A 23,457-nucleotide genomic window follows, 5' to 3' on the forward strand; every position below is an offset into this window, starting at 1 on the left:
AACGGGTGTCCACACTTGGTGTAAAATTAAGAGAGAGGAAGAACCACCCGCGCCCCAAAGCAGAGCGTCAACCTATCACTCCAGACAGCATGGCGGGGACCCGGAGAGGGAGACCCTTTTCTCCCCCCTCTCCCCCACGCCCCTTCTGATTTAAAAAAAAAAAGAAAAAAAAGCAACTTAAGTGGTGGGGACAGAGCAACAGATCTCTCACAAGCTGGGCCCCCTGCCACGGGTCCCGGGGGCTGAAGACACGGTGGTCGCACCCCCAGCCCCGCGCTCCCCGGTTCTGCCTGCCCCTTCCCGGGAGCTGACAGGCGACCGCTGACCTTGGAGGCCAGAACGAGAACCCAGGAGGCCGGGGACCCGCCCTCGGGCCGGGAAGGTAGTACCCCCAGAAGGCCCGGCCCGGAGGCCAAACAGCGCGATCACGTGACACCGGACAGGGGCGGCCCCCAGGGTGCGCGGAAGGAAAACCCCAGAGAGAGACCGGACGACGCCTTAAGGTGACCCCGAAGGGACAACATGGCGGCGCGGTCGCATGAAGGCCTCTCATCCCGCCCCCCGGAGGCCGACGCCACGGTACCTGCGAGCCCCGCCATGGCGCCGCCGCCACCGCTGTCGCCTTCGCTGCCGCGACCCGCTCCCACCTCAGCTCGCCACCGACGCCGCAGGAAGCCGGGGAGCCGCCCCCTTCGTCTTCTAGTCGAGCCGGTCGAGGACCCCTTCTGGAATCGGGCTGCCTACAGCAGACGCCTGATCAAGCGACCTAGACTCTGGGGGCTCGCCCTCGCCTCATACGCTCCTAACATTTGCACAGATGACCATTTGAAGATTTTTATTAGTGTGTGCCGAAATCTGCGGACTCTGGACTCTTCAAATCCGAAGTTTTTGATCAGGCGCGCCCTGAACAGCCCCGAATCACAGCTCCCTTGGTCCCCTCATGCATATGCAGTAGATTGTGATCTCTACTCTGGGGAGCGGAGGGGGCGTACCCTCGTCTCAGTAGGTGAGCACTTCGACTCTTGGGGGTGATCCGTGTCCTGCGGGGAAACCCTTAAGTCGGCCTCCTCCCCGACCCCTTTACCAAGGCCAGAGGTCAGGAGCGGAAATAGTCCGGCTCAGAATTTGCGATTTGACTTGGGTCGGGACCTAACTCTTCCCCTGTGTTGTACTTTGCTACTTGCCTTGACTCTTAGCTTCCCCAAGTCTGATTGGATGCCTACATAACAGGGGTGTTCTAGGAATTAAATGACTCAATGTATCCATTTATTAGCTAATTAAACACATTCCTTGAGCACTTACTATGTGTAAGTGCAGTGCTAAAGTCAGGAGGATAGAATGGAGGATGACATAGGCGCTGTTTTAACTCAAAACGCTGCCCCGCTAGTGGGGGGAAGTGGGGGAGGGTGGGAAAACGGTCATCAAATTACTTGCATGTGGAATCTAAACTATGACACAAATGAACAAATCTAGAAAGCCGACTCACATAGAGAACAGACTTGTGGTTGGGGGGAGGAGGATGGATTTGGAATCTGGGATTAGCAGATGCAACCTATTATATATAGAATGGATAAATAAGATCCTACTGTATAGCACAGGGAACTGTATTCAGTATTCTTTGATAAACCATAGTGAAAAGGAATGTGAAAAAAAAATGTATATATATGTGTATAACGTAGTTATTTTGGTGTACAGCATAAATTACCACAACATTGTAAATCAACTATATGTCAATAAAATAAAAATTTAAAACATCAAGATGATCACTGTTAATAATTTTAATCAAATCAATATATGATTATGCATGATGGGAAGTGCTGAGGGGGGATGAAGAGTGTTATGAAAAATTAATGGAGACTTATTGTAGGGTGAGGGCTTCTCAGGTGGCTCAGTGGTAAAGAATCTTCCTGCAGATGCAGAAGATGCAAGAGATTTAATCCCTGGGTCAGGAAGATCCCTTGGAGGAGGAAATGGCAACCAGCTTAGGTATTCTTGCCTGGGAAATCCCATGGACAGAGGAGCCCGGTGGGCTGCAGTCCATAGGGTTGTGATTGGACACAAAGCAGCAACTAAGCAACAGCAACAAATGTAGAGTGAAGAGTGAGGGTGGGCTCTCCTTGGGAAGCTGGCATTTAGGCTGAAAAACCAAGGATAGTTGAGAGTTGTTCAGGGCAAGACTGAGAGGGGCAATGTTCTAGGCAGAAAGAACCACTTGTCCCAGATGTTGTGGAGGAGGGAAGGAGCCAGTGAGGGTGAGGAATGAGCAAATAGAACAGATAGTGCTACCTAATGAATTTGGATTTTATCTTGAGAGTAAGGAGAGCCATTTGCATCATGGGAATCATACCAGGTCTGGGTTTCTAAAAGGCCACCCTGGCTTCATGGCTCAGAAAACACTTTCCAGGGATTGTGGGGAGACCAGTTAGAAGGCTGCTGAAGGTTTCCTGATGCAAACCTGTGACCCTGGCAAGGTCGTGGCTTGGGGAGGTGGAGATGCAAAGAATCTCAGATGGGATGTGGGTGGTTGTTGAGGCATCAGCGATGACACCGCCATCTTTGCCTCGGGTATGCAGGAATGAAAGAGTCCTTGACTAAGGTGGTAAAGCCTGCAGAAGTCTCAGATTGAGGGGAAAGATCAAGTTTGGCTAAGAAGGCAAGTTTGAAAAGCCTGGGCAATGGTTGGATTGAGAGGGTCAATAGGCCGTTGTATATGAGACTGGGGCTCCGAAGAGAGGTCTGGGCTGGAGACACATATTTTGGTAGCATCGACACACAGCACACACGTCATGGTTTTGGATGAGAGCCTAGAAAACAAAGGTAAATTTAAAAGTAGGCGGAGGAGGAGGAGACAAGAAAGGAGGCTGAGAAGCAGTGACCCATGGGGTATGAGGAGGACCAGGTGAGCATGGGATCCCAGAGAGAAGGTTTAAGGGTGGAGGGAGTGTTTAGCGGCGCTGACTGCTGTGGAGGAGGGAAATGGCACCATTCCGTTTGGTTACCAGGGGGACTTGGGGACTGTATCCTTTATGATTCTAGTTCCAAAAAGAAGACGCTAATTCACTTGGCTTAAAAAAATAAGTACCCTGCCACTCAGTGGCAGATTAATTGAATGGCTTGGCCATGTCCTCACGGATATTCCATCTCTCAGGTCCATTCCAGGTCTGCCCTGCTGTCCTCAACGTTGGTTTCATACTCACGGTCATAAAATGGCCACCCCAGTTCCTGGAGTCCCATCCACATCACGGAGATGACCATTCCCCCTGGAGGTAAGACTCACACTAGATGTGACTTCTGTCTTGCTGCCTCTGGACTGAGGGATCTATCATGCCAGGCGCACCCAATATCCAACACTGGAGGAAAAGAGGAGTCTCATAGTGGAAACTCTTGTTTAGAAAAGAGAAAGGCTGAGCGTTGGCAAGGGTGTGGAGCGACCGAAATTCTTGCACACTGCCTGTGAGAGAGGAAATTGGTACAATCACGTCAGAATACTGGCAGTTTCTTCTGAATGTAAGCAGACACCTATGCTCTGACCTAGAATTTCCACTCCTTGCTTTTCATTCCAAGACAAATGAGTGCTTATTACAAAGAGACTTGTGCAAGGATTTAGAAAAATATATATTTGATTGTGTCACATCTTAGTTGCGGCACGCGGAATCTTTTTTGCATCACTCAGGACCTTTCCTTGTGGTGCAGGAACTCTAGTGGTACTTGGGCTTCAGTAGTTGCTCTGTGGCACGTGGGAATCTTAATTCCACTACCAGGGATGGAGCCCAAATCCCCTGCATTGCAAGGCAGATTCTTAACTGCTGTGCTGCCAGGAAAGTCCCTTGTGCAAGGGTTTTCATAGCAGATTTATTCATAGCTCAAAGTGGACATAACCCAGTGTTCATCAGCAGAAGAATGGATAAACAAATTATGGCATGTCCATCCAATGGAATACTATGTTTTGTGTAAAAAAGTACAAATTGTTGGGAGTCCCCTGGTGCCCTAGTGATTAGGAATCTGGGCTTTTACTGCTGTGGCCTGGGTTCAATCCCTGGTGGGAGAACTGAAATCCCACAAACCGAGTGGCATGGCATAAGGAAAAAAAAAGTACGAATTGCTGACTCGTGACAATATAGATTATAGTCACATAGAGTATGTGGATTGAAAGAATCCAGACACAAAACAATGCATTATGTATGATTCCGTTCACAGGAAGTTCAAGGGCAGGCAAAACTAATCTATGGTTCTAAAAATCAGAATAGTAGTCACCTGGGTCAGAGGAGGGCATTGATATAGGAGAGGAGCAGGAGGGAATTTTCTGGGGTGCTGGCAAATGTCCATATCTCAGTCTGGATGGTGATGATGTGGGCAAAAATTCAGCAAGCTATATCTTAAGATTAGAGGATTTTATGTACTTTATGTATGTTATATCCCAAGAAAAATAAAAGATATTCAGAGAGAGGAGGGGGTCCTGCCATCCATGGTATGTGATGTGTGCAGCTGAGCAAGAATCAGAACGTGCATTTTTGGAGGAACTTCACCCTCCAGTGACCCTCTGGGCATTGACAAGGTCTCAGGGGCAAACCTTCTGCCCCTCAGGGCCCAGAACACAGGTGAAGGTGAGGCAGGGCCTCTTATTCGTAAGGAACTGACTTCTCTTCCTTTTTCTCACAGGACAGCTCCCCTTCCCACTCAGCACCATTCCAGGTAGTAGAAATGACACCAGAGCTGACCTGAGGGACCTGGAAGGTCTTTCTGCCCTCAAATTTTGCTCAAAAGACCTGAGCTTCCTGCCGAGGCATCCCCAACCTGCCCCCTCCCTCAGATACCCAGACTCACCCTTGACTCCCGCCCTCTCCTGCTTCACGCCTCCCACATCTTATCCATTTTTTCAAAATCTCCGCTCAGGCCTTTCCTGTCCTCACTTTACCAAAGCCTTGGTCCAGATCACAGTGCTCTCTTCCCTTGACACTGTATTGCTTTTCTCCCCAGGTCTCCCTCCTCACCCACCCCCGACTCCTCATCTCACCCAGAATCACCATTCCCCCATAGCAGCCAGGACGATCCTTCTGAGATGGCCTTGTCACTCGTCCTCTTGAGGGTGTGGTCCCCTCTACCTGCCACCACATCTTCACCTGTCAGTAGCCTCTCCAGAGTCAAAGCCCCAGGTCAGACGCTGCTTCCTCCATGCAGCCTTTGCATTCATTCAGCAAACATTTATTGAGCACCTAAAATGTGGCCCAGTACTGTGCTAGGCATGGAAGATAGAGAAATGGGGAAGACAAACGCCCTGTGTACACAGTCCGGGGAGGGAGATGGGCAGTTACGCAACGCCCATCTGTGTGCACTTCCTGCATCTGTTAACTCTCACTTGGCTACAGCTGCTTGAGGGCAGGGCTCATTTTGAGGTCACTTCTTGGCCTCAAAGCCCAGGATAGGGTCTGGCAGGAAGGAGGAGGCAGTAACTGGTGAATGGATGGATGGATGGATGGATGAAAAGCCAGGACAATCTCTGCCCTTTCTCATTTTCCTCCAAGCCTCTGATTTAACTGGTAACCAGGTCCATGGAAGTTAGTTGGAACTGGATGGCAAATCTGGAGCTAAATGATAATGAACCAGCAAAAGGTTGTTATTTATAGCACAACATTTGGGGAAACGATAAGACCTACTTTCCTATATCATCATTCCACTTGACAATTATGTTTTTTTGCAGATCAACATTATTTCCTTATCAAGACAGGAAAGTCAGGAAATTTAACTGGAAGAGAACAATAGTTATTTGCTAAATCACCAAAGAAGCTATGTCATATCAAAAGATTTAAAATGTAATAAGAAACAAATATATATCAAAACAGAAACAGACTCACAGATGTTAAGAACAAACTCGTGCTTATCAGTAGGGAGAGGGAAGAAAGGAGAGGCAAGATAATGATAAGAGATTATGAGACACAAACTACGTGTATAATAATAAGCAACAAGAGGACATTGTACAGCATGGAGAAATACAGCCATTATTGTGCAATAACCTTAAATGGAATATAACCTATAAAATGTTGACTCACTGTGCTGCCCACCTGAAACTAATATTGTGAGTCAACTATACTCTAATTTTAAAATGTAATAAGAAACATTATTACCAAGCAGTGAGCTCTGCGGTAGCACAGATTGCAGCCAGGATGCCAGGGTTTTAATCCCACTCTGCATTCACCAGCTGTATGACTGAACAAGTGACTTAACCTCTCTGGGCCTCACGTTTCCCATGTGTATAATGAGGAAAACTTGAGGCTCCATCCCATGTGTTTGTTCCTGAGAATTCAAGAAGTTCATGCTTAGAATAGCACTTTTTCTGTTAAGTGAAGTATGTGAAGTGAAAGTTGCTCAGTCATGTCCGACTCTGCGACACCATGGACTATACAGTCTATGGAATTCTCCAGGCCAGAATATTGGAGTGGGTGGCCTTTCCCTTCTTCAGGGGATCTTCCCAACCCAGGGATCAAATTCAGGTATCTCGCATTGCAGGTAGATTCTTCACCAGCTGAGCCACAGGGAAGCCCCTTTTTCTGTTAACAATGTCACAAAGTTAGCACTCAGAGCTACCTGTTAGTAGAAATGGAGTCCCTTGGACTGCAAGGAGATCAAACCAGTCAATCCTAAAGGAAAACAACCCTGAATACTCATTGGAAGGACTGTTGCTGAAGTTCCAATACTTCGGCCACCTGATGCAGAGAACCAACTCACTGGAAAAGACCCTGATGCTGGGAAAGACTGAAGATAAAAGGAGAAAGGGGAGGCGGAAGATGAGATAGATAGCATCACTGACTCAATGGACGTGAATTTGAGCAAACTCTGGGAGATAGTGAAGGACAGGGGAGCCTGGTGTTCTGCAGTCCATGGGGTCACAAACAGTTGGACACAACTTAGTGACAACAACAGCAACAAACGGACCCAACAGGCTATCCTTGGGGCTGGATACGCTGTGGAACCCTGGTGGGGAGGGTGCCTCCCAACCATGGCCCTTAAACTTGCCATCCTTAAGGATGCAGGACAAGTGCAGTCAAGTCCCAGACCTGCTATCATGACCTCAAGAAGTTCCGCGCCAAGCTGCCTTCAGTCTCTCCAAGGTCCTTTGGTTCCAGACTTCAGGGCTTCTACATTTGGACTTTATGGCTGTTTTAGCCTAGTCTGTGGCGACATCTAGTGGTAATATGGGGAAATGCCTGACATTCCTAATAAATTGTCTTCAACCTATTATTAACTGTATGAATAATACAGTTAACAATATTAACTGTATGAACAATACCTGTTACATTCTTCACTAGTAATGGCTAGGTACTCCCTATGCTAGGCACTGAGTGTTACATGAGTTGTATTAGTTAATTTTCAATGTAATTCTGTAAGAAGAAGATTGTTATTACCTTTATTTTACAGAAGAGGAAAACAAGATTCAGGAAGATGAAGTCAGGAAGTTGCCTAAGGGTACACAGCTGTAGGTGACAAAACTGGATTTGAATCCAGGCCATGTGGACCCAAAGTTTGCATTTTTAACTCCTCTATGTCAGGCCTCTGCATGAATACTGAGAAAACATGAAAAATCATATTTCTGCCTCATGCAGAACGTAGCTATAATTTATAGCTGTTTTAGGGACAATAAATGAAGCTTAGACTTTCATGTTTGAATAAGCTGTAAAATGTCTCTCTAATATTCTTGGAGAATTTAGGACCGAGTGTGCTTTTCCTTCCCAGGTGACCAAGTCAATCCCAGAAGATAATGGGATCCTGACAAAAACTCGCTGTAAAGCCCAGATCGCAGAATCCCAGTTGTCATTCATTCATTCAACCCTATAACAAACACTTACTGAGTTCCTAGTGTAAGCCAGGCATCACGCTAGGCTGTAGGGATACGGGGGTGAACAGGAAAGAGAAAGCCTCTGACTTCACTGAGCTCACAGTCTGATGATGGAGGAGCCAGACATGGAGATTACAAGCATGTCATTGTGTGAAGGATAAGAATCATAAACAAGCGGACCTAAGGTCCCTTAGTGTGGGGGAGGCCAAGGAAGGCTTCCTGAAGGTGGTGGCATCTAACTTGATCCCTGAGGATGAGAAAGGATTATGAATATAGGTGACAGTATTATAGGAAAAGAGAACAGAATTTGAGACAGCCCCGAGGGGAGAGATCAGGACTGGTCTAGAGAACACAGACAGGTCAGTGTGGCTGGATCTATGAGGGTGAAAGGAGATTGACTTGGTCATGGTCATACCACACAAGGTCTTAAGGAGTTTGGATTTTATCCTAAGACAATGGAGAGCCTTTGAAAGGCTTTAAGCAGATATCTGTATCTTTAAAAGATCACTCTAGGTGAAGTGAGTAGATTGGAGAACAAGAGAGGTTGTGGGGAGGTGGTGGGGAGGCTGAAGCAGAGGTCTAGGTGGTGATGGTGGCTTCGTGGAGAGTAGAGGCAATGGTGATGCAGGGAAGTGGGCTGGTTTGTTTCTTTGGAGGCAAGGCTGTTAGAATTTGCTGATGGCTTCAAATGTGAAGGGATAAAGAAAGGAATTGAGGATGATTCTTGGGATTTGTGCTTGAAAATGGATGGATTTACTGCAATGGGATGAAGACTGAAGGAATAGCAGGCTTAAGGAGACTATATTGAGTTCAGGTATGCCCCAGAGGGTAGAGATTTGTTATTGTTGTTTGTCTGTCTCAGGTTATGCTGCGTGATTGCCCCAGACACAGGGATGGGAGGAGGTAATAGGTGCCAGAAGTGCTGCTGAGAGAGACCATGTTAGGTCTGCGTGTTTAGGATCATGCCATCGACTCCCTCTGAAGAATCAACATAAGGAGAAAAGGAAATCAGAAGCCTTTCAATACTTAGTTGCACACAAGAATACTCTTTTGACTTTCCTTGGAGAAGCCAAATGGACCCACATGTCCATTAACACAGACACTTCTTGCTGGCCAGTGAGTCCATCGAGGTGAGGATTTGAGGCTCAGGTTGATGTGACTCTGAGAAAAGGGTGCAGACTGTAGCCAAAAATTCCTGCCTAAAATTTGAAAATTTGAAGTGTATACTCCTTTGGTGGAAAGCAGTAGAATTTCAGCTAATTTAAGTAAAAAGAAAATGTATCAGCAAAATCTTGGGGCTCATGGAATTGAGAGGCAGTTGAAGAAGAAAGTTTCAAAATTTTCCTTCCTGCCCCAGGGCCTTTACATGTGCCACACCCCCATCATTCTCCTGGAATATTGTCCCTCCCCTTCTTCGTCTGGCTGAGTCAAACTCATTCTTAGGTCTTAGTTTTATTGTTGCTTCCTCAAATGCTCTCTCTGGTTTTCCAGATTAATTCAGGTGCCCTTGATAGATGCTCTTCCCAGTAGCAAGTGCTTTTCCTTTGTATAATATTAATAGCCCTGAGAGACTAAGAACGCTTCTCCCATCACTTTGCAGACATCTAAATAATTTGACACACTCCATGAAAGGACTGATCCTGGAGAGTGCCTCACATGGTTTTCAGAAACAAAAGTTTGGTATGCAAATCCACAACATGTTGATAAGGAATTAATTCTCAGTGTCTGACACTGACAGAGAAGGGGGTTAGTACCACTCTCCTGAGCTGTCTACTAGATACCATTGCTTGCACGTCTAGCAGGCATTTCAAACTCAGTGTCCAAAACAGAAATCCTGATCCTTCCCCTCCTCCAAATCTGCTCTGCCTGCAGTGTTCTCTGTCTCAGCTGATGGCAAGGCCACCCTTCCCTCTTCTCCACTGAGTTATCCTTGACACTTTTCTTACATCCGGTCAATCCCTGTGACTCCAGTTTTGAAAAAACTCCAGAATCCAACCACTTCTCACTATTTCTGCCACTAATATTCTAATACAAGGTACCATCATCTCGTATTACCTGAGTTATTGCAAATGCCTTCTTACTGGCCTCCTCGTTCCAGCCTTGCTCTGCTGTGGTCAAGAGTCAGCAGCCATGGTGATTTCATTAAAAATAAATCTGATCATGTCAATACTCTCCTGGGAGTCCCCAGTGTCCCTTTATTTCTCCTAGAGTTAAATCCTAAATCCTAGCAGATTCTCCCTGCTCCCCCTCTGATGTCACCTCTGCAGCCCTCCAGTCTCATGTTTGTTCCTTGCAGATTCCAGACAGCTTCCTGTAAATCTATGTTCAAGTACCACCTATTCAACAAGGAGGGCCTCACCATCCTATCTCAAACTGCAACCTATCCCACATTCAGATCTTTCACACTCAACCCTATTTTTTTCCTGTAGCACTTACCACCTTCTAACATATTATGTAATTTATTCATTCAGTATGTTTACTGTTTATTATCTGTCTTCTCCCTCTGTGATGTAAATTTCATGGGGGCAGGGATGTTTGCCTGTTTCATTTCCTGATGTAAGCCTCCTTTCTAGCAGACCGCCTGATAAAATAGTCCATATTTGTTGAATGAAAAAATCCATGGACATTCTGAGTACATATATCTGAAGAGGGATTCTCACTGCTGGATTTTTAAAAACTCTGAAAATGAGAATCATTTGACAGTGAGAATCATTATTGCCTAGAAGTTTATCTTAATCCCAAATGAAGTAATACTGAAATAAAGGGCTTGTTCTGATTGATCATAAATCTTCCCTTCTCTTTACTGAGGAGTGTATGTACTAACATGCTACCCCATTTTAAAAAATTCTTCTCTTTCTTTTTTATTTTTTAAATTATAAAAACATAACACATTAACAGGAGACTTGGAAAATATAGAACAAAGTTACATATAGTTCCACTATACATAACAATTATCCTTTAAGTAGCTAAATTAAGATTTTTTTGTTGGAGTTTCAGTATCAAACTCTCAAAAATTAATAGAATGAATATACAGAGAAGTAGAAGGAAGTAGTAGACCTGGAAAGCACTGTGAACCAATTCAACATAACTAAGATTTGTACAATTTTCATACAACAGTAGGATACAAATTCTATTCAAGTTTGCATAGACTATAAACTAGGAAACATTGGAACATGTCTAGGGAATAAGACCAGGTGCAAAGTTTCATAGTCTAAAGGTATTGAAAACATACAGAGTCTGTTCTCTCATTACTGTGGAATTATGTTAGAGATCAATATCAAAAGATATTTGAAAATAGCTCACATATTTTCAAGTGCAATGTGACATTTACCAAGATAGATCTTTGACTTAGCCATTGAAAGCCTCAATAAAGTTAGAAGACTTAACACAGAGAGTGATTGCAGAGAAGAAAGCATTTAAGTGAGAAATTAACATCAAAATGAGAAATTAATATCAAAGATACTTTTAAAATCCCATGTATTTGGACATTAAATGCCCACTTTTAAATGATGGGTGAGAAAATATTTGTAACAGAATAAAAATGAAAAGAGAATTTACCAGAATTCGTTGCATGCAACTGATGCTGCTCAATGCAACTAAATACAATGTGGAATTTTGAATAAGGTATGAGAACAAATAATGGCACTAGCAAAAAATCTTGTGAGATTTGAACAAAATCTGTATTTTTGCTAATAATACTGTATCACATGTTAATTTCCTGTTTTTTTTAACAACATAGTATTTCTTTATATTCTCAGAATTTGATTAGAAGTTTCAAGCGTCATAAAAAAGAAAATTTTTTAAATCACTAATATAATAAACTGTCTAGACTTTTAGCAGTAATATTAGTTGCCAAAATACATGGAACTTTATCAAAGTTTTGAGTGAATATAAATTAGAAATCTAGCATTCTATTCATGCTAAGTCAAACAAGTAGAATCAAAATGTTATAAATTTTTTAGCTAGCCAAAAGTTCCTAAGTTTTCTAAAATATATATATTATATTATCCATACTATATATATACACATGCAAAAAAACTTTTCTATGATGCTTGATAAAGACTTGAGAAAGAATATATAAAAAAGAGATGGAGAAATAAACTAAATGAAATGGGAGCACTGAATATGAAATAGAAAAGTGAAACAAACTAGATAAAAGTAAAATAATAATCATATAGTCCAGTTGTTTTTAAACATGGCTGCTCATTAGCAACACATCTGGAGCTTTGGAGAAAAAAAGCAATAACTGGACATTTGTATTTTTCAAAAATTTCCAAGATAATTCTGATATGCATCTGGATTTTAAAAAGTAATCACAGGTTTTTCTATTAAGTGGTAGTTATAGTGATACAGAATTCTATTTTTTTCTGTTGACCAGTCATGATACAATGATATTAAGCCTATAATAGTTACATAATCACAATAGTCACTCACACAATCACAATAGTAACAGATGTTTTTCAGTTTTCACAATCAATAGCCAGACAAAAAATAAAAGATAGTTACAATTGCAAGCCATAATGGAAACATGAGTAAGCTAACAAGATGATATAAAATACTTACGTACAGTTTTAGGGGTTAAGTAGAGTGATGTGGTAAGTGGAAATGCATACATACATGTTTTCATCTGCCCAGCCAGTCTATGTCTTTTGGCTGGTGCATTTAATTAATTTACATTTAAGGTAATTATTGATATGTATCATCATATTACCATTTTCTTAATTGTTTTGGGTTTATTTTGTTTAGCTTTTTTCCTTCTCTTGTGTTTCCTGCCTAGAGAAGTTCCTTCAGCGTTTGTTGTAAAGGTGGTTTGGTGGTGCTGAATTCTCTTAACTTTTGCTTGTCCGGAAAGTTTTTGATTTCTCCATCAAATCTGAACAAGAGTAGTTTCCTTGGGTAGTTTCCTTGGTTGTAGTTTATTCCCTTTCATCACTTCGAATATATCGAATATATCGTGCTAGTCCATCCTGGCTTGTGGAGTTTCTGTTGAGAAATCAGCTGATAATCTTATGAGAGTTCCCTTCTATGTTATTTGCTGTTTTTCCCTTGCTGCTTTTAACATTTTATCTTTGTCTTTAATTTTCATTATTTTGATTACTGTTTGTCTTGGTGTGTTCCTCCTTGGGTTTATTCTGCCTGGGACTTTCTGTGCTTCCTGGACTTGGTTGACTATTTCCTTTCCCAGGTGAGGGTAGTTTTTAGCTAATAATTCTACAAATATTTTTCCAGGTCCTTTCTCTCTCTCTTCTCCTTCTGGGACTCCTATAATGTAAACAGTGCTGCAGTGAACATTGGGGTGCATGTATCTTTTTGAATTATGTTTTTCAGATATATTGAATTATGTTTTTCAGGTATATGTAGAAGAATGTGTTTGCTGAATCATATGATAACTCTATTTTTAGTTTTTTAAGTGAACCTCCATATAGTTCTCCATTGTGGTTGTACCAGTTTACAGTCCCACCAATAGCGAAGGAAGCTTACCTTTTCTCCAAAAGCTTACCTCTCCAGCATTTATTGTTTGTAGACTTTGATGATAGCCATTATGATTGTGAGGTGATACCTTATTGCAGTTTTGGTTTTTGCATTTCTCTAATAATTAGTGATGTTGAGCATCTTTTCAAGTGCTTTTTAACCATCTATATATTTTCTTTGGAGAAAAGTCTATTTAGATCTTCTGCCTATTTTTTGATTGGGTTGTTGTCATTATTCTGATATTGAGCTGCATATGCTATTTGTATATTTAGAGAGATTAATTCCTTGTCAGTCATTCATTTGCAAATATTTTCTCCCATTCTGAGTGTTGTCTTTTCATTTTGTTTACGGTTTCCTTTACTCTACAAAAACTTTTGTTTGATTAGGTCCCATTTGTTTATTTTTGTTTTTATTTTCATTACTCTATCAGGTGGATCCATAAAAATATTGCTTCAGCAGCATATTAAAATGATTATACACCATGGAAAAATGAAATTTATCCCTGCAAGGCAAGGATGGTTCTACATACAAAAATCGATCAATGTAATGCACCACATTAACACAATAAAGGGGGAAAGAAACCCCACATGACCATCTCAACTGATACAGAAAAGTCCTTGAAAAAAAATGCCATGGCCTTTCATGAGAAAGACACTCAACAAACTAGTAATAAGGAAGCTACTTTGACATAATAAAAGCCATACATAAAAATCCATAGTGCACATCATACTCAATGGTGAAAGACTGAAAGCTCTTTCTCTAATATCAGGAAAAATGCAAGGATGTTTGCTTTCACCAGTTTTATCCAACACAGTACTGTTAGTACACAACACAGTACCAGGTTAAGCAATCAAAAGAAATAAAAGGCATCCAAATTGGAAAGCAAACAATAAAGTGATCTCTCTTCATAGATGATATGATCCTATATGTAAAACCTTCAAGATTTCACCCAAAGACCTGTTAGAACTAATAAATGAATCCAGCAAATTTGCAGGAGACAAAGTCAACACACAAAAGTCAGCAGCATCTCTGTTCACAAACAATGAATAATCTGAAAAGGAAACTAAGGAAACAATTTCCTTTACAATAGCTCCAAAAAGGATAAAATACTTATGTGTATGTTTGCCGCAATAAAAGCTTTTAAGTAAGCTGTGTAGAGTAGAAAGATTGGCTGAGAGGGTGTTAGAAACACCCTGAGCCCCACCACCTTTCACAGGCACACCAAAATTACAACTGCTGATAGCATAAGCATTGATGAAAAAGACTGGAACCTACCAGAAAAGATCTTCTACAACAAAAGTTACAAAGAAGGAAGCACAACAGGAGAGGAAGGTTCTCTCCAAGGAGTGAGGGGCCTGGGACCCACATCATGTTCCCCAACCCCGGGGGTTTAGGCCAGGAAGATGAGTCCCCAGAATGTCTGGCTTTGAAGGGAAGCAAGGCTTCCTTTCAAGAGTCCCATAGGACTGTAGGAAATACAGACTCCACTCTTAAAAGGCACTCCAAAATCACACAAGCTCCAGGACCCAGGGCAGAAGCAGTAATTTGAAAGGAGCCTGCCTCGGACCTACCTGCTGATCTTGGAGAGTCTCCCAGAGAGGCAGGAGGCAACTGGGGCTCGCCCTGGGGACATAGACACTCCCTGCCATCTTTGCAAGCTCCTTCTGAAACAGATTAGACCCTGTGGTCCTTGCCTCGCCCCCCACCCCCCACCATGTCCTCTGCTTGCCTTTTGTCTGTGGAAAACTTTAGTCAAAGAGTAAGTTTAATCAGAGAAGTGAGAAATGCGAAAACAAAGGAAAGCAGTCAAAGAAGACAAAATAATAATTATGTAGTCATGAAGCATAGTCAAGGACCTTTAGTTCTTTCTCAAGAGCTATAGATAATATTCTGAGCCATATCCTGTGAACTCTCTTATAGATACTAAAACACCAGGTGGAGAAGTTAACTACCTGACAACTGACTGTACCCAGGACATGAGCTGCTGCAGTTCCGAGATTTGGCCGCAAAGAAATGGGAACAAATGGACCCTGGAACTGAAGAGTAACTGTACCTGAAACAACCAAGATGATGCTGGTCAGACCGCTGAGGACCAATCTGAAGATGACTGTCCGAGAAATTAGAAGATGTGCTGTTAGAAGATGTGCTGTTTCTGCAGGTAGCTGCCCCCCACTTCTGCCTATAAAAGCTCTTGGTCCCTTGCTTGTTGGGAGTTGCGGGGGGGTTGGCCTTTGGACAGATAGCCCCCCACCCCACAGTTGCCAGTATCTGAAATAAAGCAAAGTTTCCTTTCCACCAACCTGGCCTGTTTATTGGCTTTTGGAGCCGAACCCACATACGCACTTCTTTAGGTAACAATTCTACCATGTAGACACTGGTGTTGGCAAGTGCCATTATGGAATCCTCCCTCTAGCTTACCAGCCTCAGGAGCCAGCCGTGACCCAGCCCAACAGCCTGTCGGTACCAGGCTGGTACACTTCAAGCCAAGCATCTAACGGGGCGAGGACCCACCAGCAGACAGGCTGCCTTAAGAACCCCTAGTCCACACCTCCTCCTAGACTCAGCCCAGCACCCAGTCCCACACACCAGTGCACAGGCATTAGACCTGGACCCCCAGGGCCCTGTAGCCTTAGTCTCTGGGACCCAGCTCCACCCGCCGGTGGGCAAATGCCAGCCCCAGGACAATGACAGCCTCCCAGACTGCTGAAAACTCTTCAGCCTCCCCCCTGTCACTCCTAGAGAGTTTCAATGTTAATTCCTCACTGTGACCCTTTCGGCAATATGTCTTAGCTCAGTTTCCTCTCAAACAAACCTTGAGACAAGGATTTGGGTGCAAGAACTTGAAACGGGCGGTGATCACTGGAAGCGTGTGTGGGGAGTTGGGAAGCGAGATGAGCGGGAAGGCCGACAGGGGGCGCTGTGACGGTGTGTTTCTGCTGTGGACCGTGGGCTCAGTCCCACAGCGGACACTCGGAGGGTCTATGTGGAGATGAAGGTATCTGAATCCGAAGGGCCTCATGGATGGGTGAGGATTCGGGAGCCGGGAGTAGGGTGAGGCAAGCGAGGTACCTAGGGTGCCAAAGCCAAGGAGAAACCACGAGGTATCACTTCACACCCCACTACCCCACCACATCGCTCCAACCCAAAAGACAGACAAGAACAAGTGCTGGCGAGGGTGTGGAGAAATTGGGGCCCTCACATGCTGTTGCTGGGCTTGTAAAATGGTACAGCTAGTGTAGAAAACGATTCCTTAAACGGTTCAACACAGAGTTAACATATGACCCAGGAATTCACCCAAGAGGAATGAAAACACACTACCTCACAGAACTATATATGAATCTTCATAGCAGCATTTGTCAAAATAGCCCCAAAGCAGAAACAACTCAAGTGTCCATGAGCTGAGGAATGCATAAACAAGATGTGGTTTATCCAGACAATGGAATGTTATTCAGCCATAAAAAAGGAACGAAGTATTGACACATGCATGGTATGTTAGATGAACTTTGAAAGCATTATGCTAAGTGAAAGAGGACGAGATAGTTTGATAGCATCACTGACCTAGTGGACATGACTTTGAGCAAACTCTGGGAGACAGTGGAGGATGGAGGAACCTGGTGGGCTACAGTCCATGGGGTTGCAGAGGAGATGAGATGCTGCCTGGGGCTGGGGTGAGATGGGAGTGAGACAGGAAGTGACTAATGGGTTCAGGGTTCCTTTCAGGGTGATGAAGATGTTCTGGAATTAAAGAGTGGTGACGGTTGTCCAGTTTTGTGAATATACTAAAAACCGCTGAATGGTGCACTTTAAGAGGGTGAACTTTATAGTATTTAAATTACATCTCAAAAAAGCGGTTATAATAACAGTTAAGGAGGTGCTTGCTCTCAGATGCTGACTCGACGCTTGCTCTGAGAGTGAGAGTCTCAAATTTCGTGCCCCAGGTGTCTCCCTTCCCAGGGTACATCCTGGACTCATCTTGGCCCGGAGGGAAGATGGGGGTGTTCATCCTCAAAATTCTGATCCTCATTGATCCAGGATCACCCTGGGCTTTAACTCTCCTGACTTGTCCTCGGAATTCAGCCAAGCTCAAGGCTGTGGGTAAGTGACTCTCAGGCATCGAGACACAGGAAGCCAGCAGGGGTGTGTGCGCTGATGACTGAAGCACCATCAGTGATGTCTGCTCCGTTCTGTGCCATCTGCCCGCCACCACCCTTTTCCTTTTTTTGTTAATTTTGACTGTGCTGGATCTTCTTTGCTGTAGGCTCTGGAGTGTGTGGGCTCAGTAGTTGCCCTGCAGTGTGTGGGATCTTAGTTCCCCTGAAAGTGAAAGTGAAGTTGCTCAGTCTTGTCCAACTCTTTGGGACCCCTTGAACTGTAGACCACCAGGCTCCTCCATCCATGGGATTCTCCAGGCAAGAATACTGTAGTGGGTTGCCATTTCCTTCTCCAGGGGCTCTTCCCGACCCAGGGATCAAACCCAGGTATCCCACATTGCAGGCAGACGCTTTAACCTCTGAGCCACCAGGGAAGCCCTACCAGGGATCAAACCCACATCCCCTGCCTTGGAAGGCAGATTCTTAGCCACTGGACCACCAGGGAAGTCCCTAGACACCATCACCCTTGTATCCTCATCTTGCTCTCCTTCTTACTCCAGATACCTTGACCTCCATGCTCATCAGGAAATATATCACTTTCCCAACTCAGGGCCTTTGCATGGCTGTTTTCTTTGCCTGGAACACTGCCCTCAGCCTGTCTTCTTGCTCTCTTCTTCAGGATGCAGCTCAAATGTCACCTGACCAAAGGCCTTCTATTCCGCCCTATCCAAATGGATTCCTCATCATTCCTCTCCAAACACCGAGGGTGCTTCCTTAATAGCATTTACCACAATTTGGAAGTTATATACTCATTTGTTTGTCTGTCTGTTTAGTCCCTTGTAGGCTGTGAGATTCAGAAGAGAAATACTGGGTCTATCTTGCTCATGACTGTATCTACCATATCCTTCACTGTGCCTGGTATACAGAAGGTACTAAATAAGTGTTTGTGAATGCTTTATGAATAAGACACACCTCAGACCCTTTTCCTTAAAAGAAACACCCCCAACCACATAGGAAGAGAAGCATCTAAACAAGTGTCTATGACACCAGATGATTTGTACTGTAACAGGCAGGGGGGCAGAGGAGTGTGGGAAGCCAGATGAGAGAGAAATTAACTCTTCTGGGAGCCCAGAAAGTGAATACAATCTAGAAAGCAATTGCTATTTGAAATGGGTTTTGAAGGATGAAGAGGAGAGCATCAGGTACATAAAGATGTGGGAAGGAAATGTCAGGCAGAGAGAACAGCGTAGCTAAAAGTCTGGAAGCAGGTGAGTGCTACTCTAATTGTGTGTGTGTGTGTGTGTGTGTGTGTGTGTGTGTGTGTGTGTATGTAGGGTGGGAGTTGAGGAGGCAGAGGAGGTGGAGGGGGTGAGGTCAAGAAATCCTCCAATGCTGAAAGGAGTTTGGACCCTGTCTCAGGGGTATGGGAGCCATTGAAGGGGGTTGAGCAGGGGTGTAGTGTGGCCAACCCTAGGTTATAAAGCATCTGTTTGAGGTGGTCTGGATGGGGTAAGGGGGATAGGAGGCAGAGAGGGCTGCCAGAAGAGAGCTGGTATTCCGGGGGGGGGGGGAGATGCTAAAGCTTAGATAGAATGTCGAGGGAGTAGCTGGGGGCTGGCAGTGGTACCCAAACTCAGGCTCCCTGCTGACAGGCATAGCCTCCCTAGGATGCCCACCCTAACATCCACTTCTGATCCTCAAGAAGGTACCAAGGAGGGAAAGAGGAAAGAGGCTGAATGATTTTAGATAAGATGTCAAATTCATGATTTCACAAGGATTTTTAAATAGTATGGGATTTTAATAGTTTTGTTTTGAAGATAAATGTACATAAATCAAACAGGTGAGTCAACTTGAAGGAAAATATTAACCAAATTCCAAAAGCAGGTAGATTAGGGATAGACGACTGATGAATACTGCTGAGGCTGGTGGGAACCACAGCAAGGATGGAGTGAGGGAGGAGCAAGGCAAGGCTGGAATGTTAAGGCTCACGCTGCTGGCTCACTGGCTACCTGGCTTGACTGGGGAGTGGTAGGAGGACATGAGTCCAGGTCCTAGAGAGCAGGAAGGAAGCAAGAATCCATAGGTCTTGGAGTTTGATTGGATATGGGAGTAAAAAAGATGAGGAGTTGGGGGAAGCCCTGGTTTTTGGCTTGAAGGGACCAGGCTACTTCTAAGGTGATGCCAGAGTCAGTCATGTTAAAGCGGCTGCACCTTATGAGATTCGGATTCTTATATCCTGCAGTGAAATATAATTTGCAGAACTCTATAGTTCCTGCCCCGTGTCCCCAGTCAGATGCTGCAGCAGATGCGGTTGGTGCCCTGCTCATTCCCCTCCCTCAGCCCATGCAGCAGGTGGCTTGCAGACTGTACCACCCTTGCTGACATCTTTCTGGGTGTCTCTCTGCCAGAGGGCATTCTCTGGCCAGAACTGGCTTAGCCTACACACCAGGCAACTGGACGAGCCAAATTCATGTCCCAGGACTGGACCTCATCCATGTGCTTCATGCAGTGTCCCAGAGGCCCCCAGCCAGATCCAGCCCCCATTACACACAGCAGGAACCCCACATTAACAGCCCTGTATTAAGCTTTCTTCCCTTCCCAGGTTCACTTATTGCTCTTAGATTGTGTCTCCTGGGACCACTTCCCTGCAAAACACCTGCGTCCTTTGCTCAGGGTCTGCTTTCAGGGGACCCCAGGGGAGACAGAGAAGCAAGAAATGCCAGGGATACCCCTATCTCCCTCCTGCCCTGGAGATGTAGGTTTCATCCACCCAAATGAAACCCAGAGCTAGTGTGCACCCTAATAGCCCACCAGTTACAGCAGTCTGTAGGCACAACCAGAAAACCAAGACTGTGGAAAGAGTAGAAAGCCTCCTTTTTATTGTTTCATTTAGGCCAGTGATTGGCAGCCCTTGGGTATCTGCTGGCATAAGCTTTGTTTCAGGTGTTTGGAGCATGGAGGGAGGGGCCTTCTTGCCTCAAGGTCTTTGCACTTGGTTGTCCTGCCCCTGAGATGTTTCCCCTAAGACACACCCAAGTCCAACTCATGTATTTTAGCTCTTAGTTTAAATATTGACTCCTCAGAGAGGCATCTCCGATCACATAATCCTCAACATACTCCTTTTCCCTTCATTCTATTGTCTTTATAGCTCTTGGCATTGCATCTTTTAAAAAACCACTTTATTGTGGTATAACTTACAAGACATTCATTTAGCATGTACAGTCTGCCAAATTTTGACAAATACTTATGCACTGGAATCAACGTTTCCATCACTCTCCAAAGTTCAGTCAGATGGCTTTTTCCCTGCCCCATACACTCACCCATCCACTTTTTGTAACTATAGCTCAACTGTTTCTTTTCTAGAATTCCACATATATGGAATAATTTGGCATGTATTCTTTTGTGTTTGATTTCCTTTGTTCAGGATGTTGTTTCTGAGATTCTCTCTCATCATTTTGGGGCTTCCATGGTGGCTCAGACAGTAAAAGAGTCTGTCTGCAATGCAGGAGACCTGGGTTCGATCCCTAGGTTCAGGAAGATCCCCTGGAGAAGGAAATGGCAACCCACTCCAGTATTTTTGCCTGGGAAATCCCATGGACAGAGAGAAGCCTGGCGGGTTACAGTCCGTAGGGTTGCAAAGAGTCGGACACAACTGAGCAACTAATCACGCACGCACACACTTGCCGTGAGGGGGTTCATGCAGTCCTGTGGCTGAGCTGTATTCCACCATATGGATGATCTCAGGTGGTTTGATCACTTTCCTGTTGATGGACACCTGGGCTGTGTCCATTTCTCAAGTATCAGAACTAAAGCTGCTATGAATAGTCACATGTACTTCTGCGGGTGGACATATGGTGGTATGTTTTCAATTCTCTTGGGTATACTGCACCATGAACCTGCTGGATAATCAATGGGATTACATTACCTATTTGTTTGCTTTTTGTATACGGTCTCTCTTCCCTACTCTGCATCATCAGGGCTAGACTTGGCTCACCACTGGATGCAGACAGTGTCAAGCAAGCATGTGGCATGTCCCCAATGAATGAATAAAAAGTTTCGAGGGCTGATTTCCAAATGTTAGGGCTCTGAGCCAGGGATCCGCTGGGCTTGGGGGCACTTCCTCCCCAGTGGCCAGTTCCTGTTGTGGTTCCGGGGGAAACCTGACACTTTCTGAGCCCTGGAGGGGAGCAACGCACACAGGAGAGGAGAAATCATGACATGGTGGCTCCAGGGGTCTCGATCCTCACACCTGGAATTCCCGAGGGTCTCCTGTAACCCTGAGAGGTGGCAGAGGCTTTTTGCCTCCTCTCGTGTCCCTTAGGGCTCAGCCTGCCTCCCACTGCATGTGGCATTTCTCGCAGCGCTGGGGCCCTGGGTGCCTGTCCCTCACCAGGTGTTTATGCAGCCCACCCTCTTCCGCTTCCTCACACACCATGAAGGGCCTCCAGGACACACATACGAGTCACTACTGTGGTCCACGTGTCCAAACTCTGTGCACACCTTCTGCCATCCTCTGCCCCTTGCTTTTCTGTGCTCCTGGAACCATGGGGAGGGCCCGGGTGGTATTGGGCCCATGTTTTAGGGTGGGACTGGAATGTATCTGTGTCCCTACGTGTCTGAATCTCTTGCCAGCCCGATGTCTCTGTGCCAGCCTGGTACTGCCCCGTCCCCGCCCCCCGCGGAAGCCATCTCCGGAGACCGCCGAGGCGGCCGGGGCCAGGGCTGTCCTTCCATCTCGCTCCAGCAGGGGGCGCCGGCGCTCCGCGGAGAAGCTGCGCTGCAGTCATGCTGCGGGCGGAGGGCGGACTGGGGACTTCGAGAGACCGCGCTGGGCCGGGTGCGAGCCTTCCGCAGCCTCAAAATACTTCATCTCGTCCAGAAAGGGAAATTGAGGCTCAGAAAGCGGGTGGGAGGCTAACTGAGATCTCCCAAACCTCAGGCCCAATTTCCCACCGCACGACACCCTTCTCTAGACTTAGCGTGGGAAGGGAGGGCGTCTCTGGGAGGTAGGGCGGGAGGACTGTCTTCTCACCGGGCCACTCAGACTTGCTCGGAGGCAGGGGGATAGACTCGACCTCTCAATCCCCTCAGAGAACTTCATTAGCTGCCGCGAGGTCTGTGAGCCCAGAGGTGAGGTCTGGAGGTAAGGCTGGGGAGACTTGCCCCTCTGGAAGTCACCCAGTTAAAGGGAGGGGCTGAAGGTCCCTACTGTTATTTAGTCACTAAGTCGTGTCTGGCTGTAGCTCCCCAGGCTCCTCTGGCCATAGGATTTCCCAGGCAAGAATACCGGAGTGGGTTGCCATGTCCTCCTCCATGGGATCTTCCCGCCCTAGGGATCGTACTTGCATCTCATGCATTGGCAGGTGGATTCTTTACACTGAGTCACAGAGAAAAGCCCAAAGACCTGTTTACTCATCTGTAAAACGGGTGTGTAGGGAACCATCTCCTCCAGTTCTCTCCTGCCCTTTCTGCTCATCCGTGGCTTAAGAGGTGGCTGGACCAGTGTCCTGGGGACTCCATCCTTGCCCTAGCCAGACAACCACTTCTAGACGAGACCATCCTGCTCATTCCTGGACCCTGCTCACTTGGAAGATGGGATTGTCATCTGACCTGTGGGTGTGTATTTTTATTACCTAAGCAGCCTGACTCGAAATGATGAATTTGGCCAATCAGATACCTGCTCTTCCAGAATTTGATATGGAAGCCCGTGCAGGGCAGCAGTCTTTGTGCTGGGTCCCAGGGAGGGAACAATAAACAGGAAAATGAGGCCCTTCCCCTAGGACCTTACCCTCCTGAGTGGGGAGACAGACTGTCAAACAAGTAAACAACAACCAAATAATTACAAATTGGGATCAGTGCTGTGAAGGAAACCAGGAAAGGGCAGAGATAAAGGGTAACCAAGGAGGGGGAGGCTGCTCTTGGCCAGAACTGTCAGGGGAGGGACTCTAATGAGGCAAAATTTAAACCAGGAGCTGAAAGATGAAATGGAGCCAGTCATGCAAAGGCAAGGCATGTGAAAAGGGGGGAAACAGGGCCAGGAAAATGATCAGATTCATATTTTTA

The 23,457-nt window shown here is 45.4% G+C and overlaps 2 protein-coding genes and 2 long non-coding RNA genes across 5 annotated transcripts in view; 2 read left to right on the plus strand and 2 right to left on the minus strand.

Annotated features, from left to right (window-relative positions):
• LOC122681288 (BLCAP apoptosis inducing factor) overlaps positions 1 to 727 on the minus strand; it is a 30,962-nt gene extending 30,235 nt beyond the window's left edge. Inside the window, exon 1 of one of the 2 annotated variants that reach the window (XR_006336924.1) lies at positions 584 to 727. The gene's annotated coding sequence lies outside the window, so the exon portion shown is untranslated. The remainder of the gene's footprint in view (positions 1 to 583) is intronic. The other variant, XM_043883202.1, reaches the window with a different exon arrangement.
• Positions 195 to 15,602, plus strand: LOC122681287. Its single transcript, XM_043883199.1, has 3 exons — positions 195 to 1,006; positions 3,149 to 3,266; positions 15,224 to 15,602. Exons 1-3 carry the CDS (start codon positions 523 to 525, stop codon positions 15,228 to 15,230), a joined length of 609 nt encoding a protein of 202 aa, XP_043739134.1. The 5' UTR covers positions 195 to 522; the 3' UTR covers positions 15,231 to 15,602.
• Positions 1,764 to 5,367, minus strand: LOC122681290. Its single transcript, XR_006336925.1, has 3 exons — positions 5,015 to 5,367; positions 3,278 to 3,451; positions 1,764 to 2,804 (listed from the first exon to the last, which is right to left on the minus strand). It is a non-coding gene; the product is annotated as an uncharacterized LOC122681290 (long non-coding RNA).
• Positions 15,603 to 17,290: 1,688 nt separating the features above from the next.
• The window catches only part of LOC122682103, a 44,004-nt gene continuing 37,837 nt past the window's right edge, over positions 17,291 to 23,457 (plus strand). The window contains exon 1 of the long non-coding RNA XR_006337209.1: positions 17,291 to 17,398. This is a non-coding gene — a long non-coding RNA (uncharacterized LOC122682103). The remainder of the gene's footprint in view (positions 17,399 to 23,457) is intronic.

This window comes from Cervus elaphus, chromosome 23 (genome assembly GCF_910594005.1).
Source record: "Cervus elaphus chromosome 23, mCerEla1.1, whole genome shotgun sequence".
In the NCBI taxonomy this organism is placed as follows: domain Eukaryota; kingdom Metazoa; phylum Chordata; class Mammalia; order Artiodactyla; family Cervidae; genus Cervus; species Cervus elaphus.

Bases quoted from the DNA above. Each gene is read 5' to 3' on its own strand.
- LOC122681287 (XM_043883199.1), top strand. From the start codon at position 523: ATGGCGGCGCGGTCGCATGAAGGCCTCTCATCCCGCCCCCCGGAGGCC. The intron at 1,007-3,148 runs GTGAGCACTTCG...TCCATCTCTCAG, and splicing joins GCGTACCCTCGTCTCAGTAG to GTCCATTCCAGGTCTGCCCT.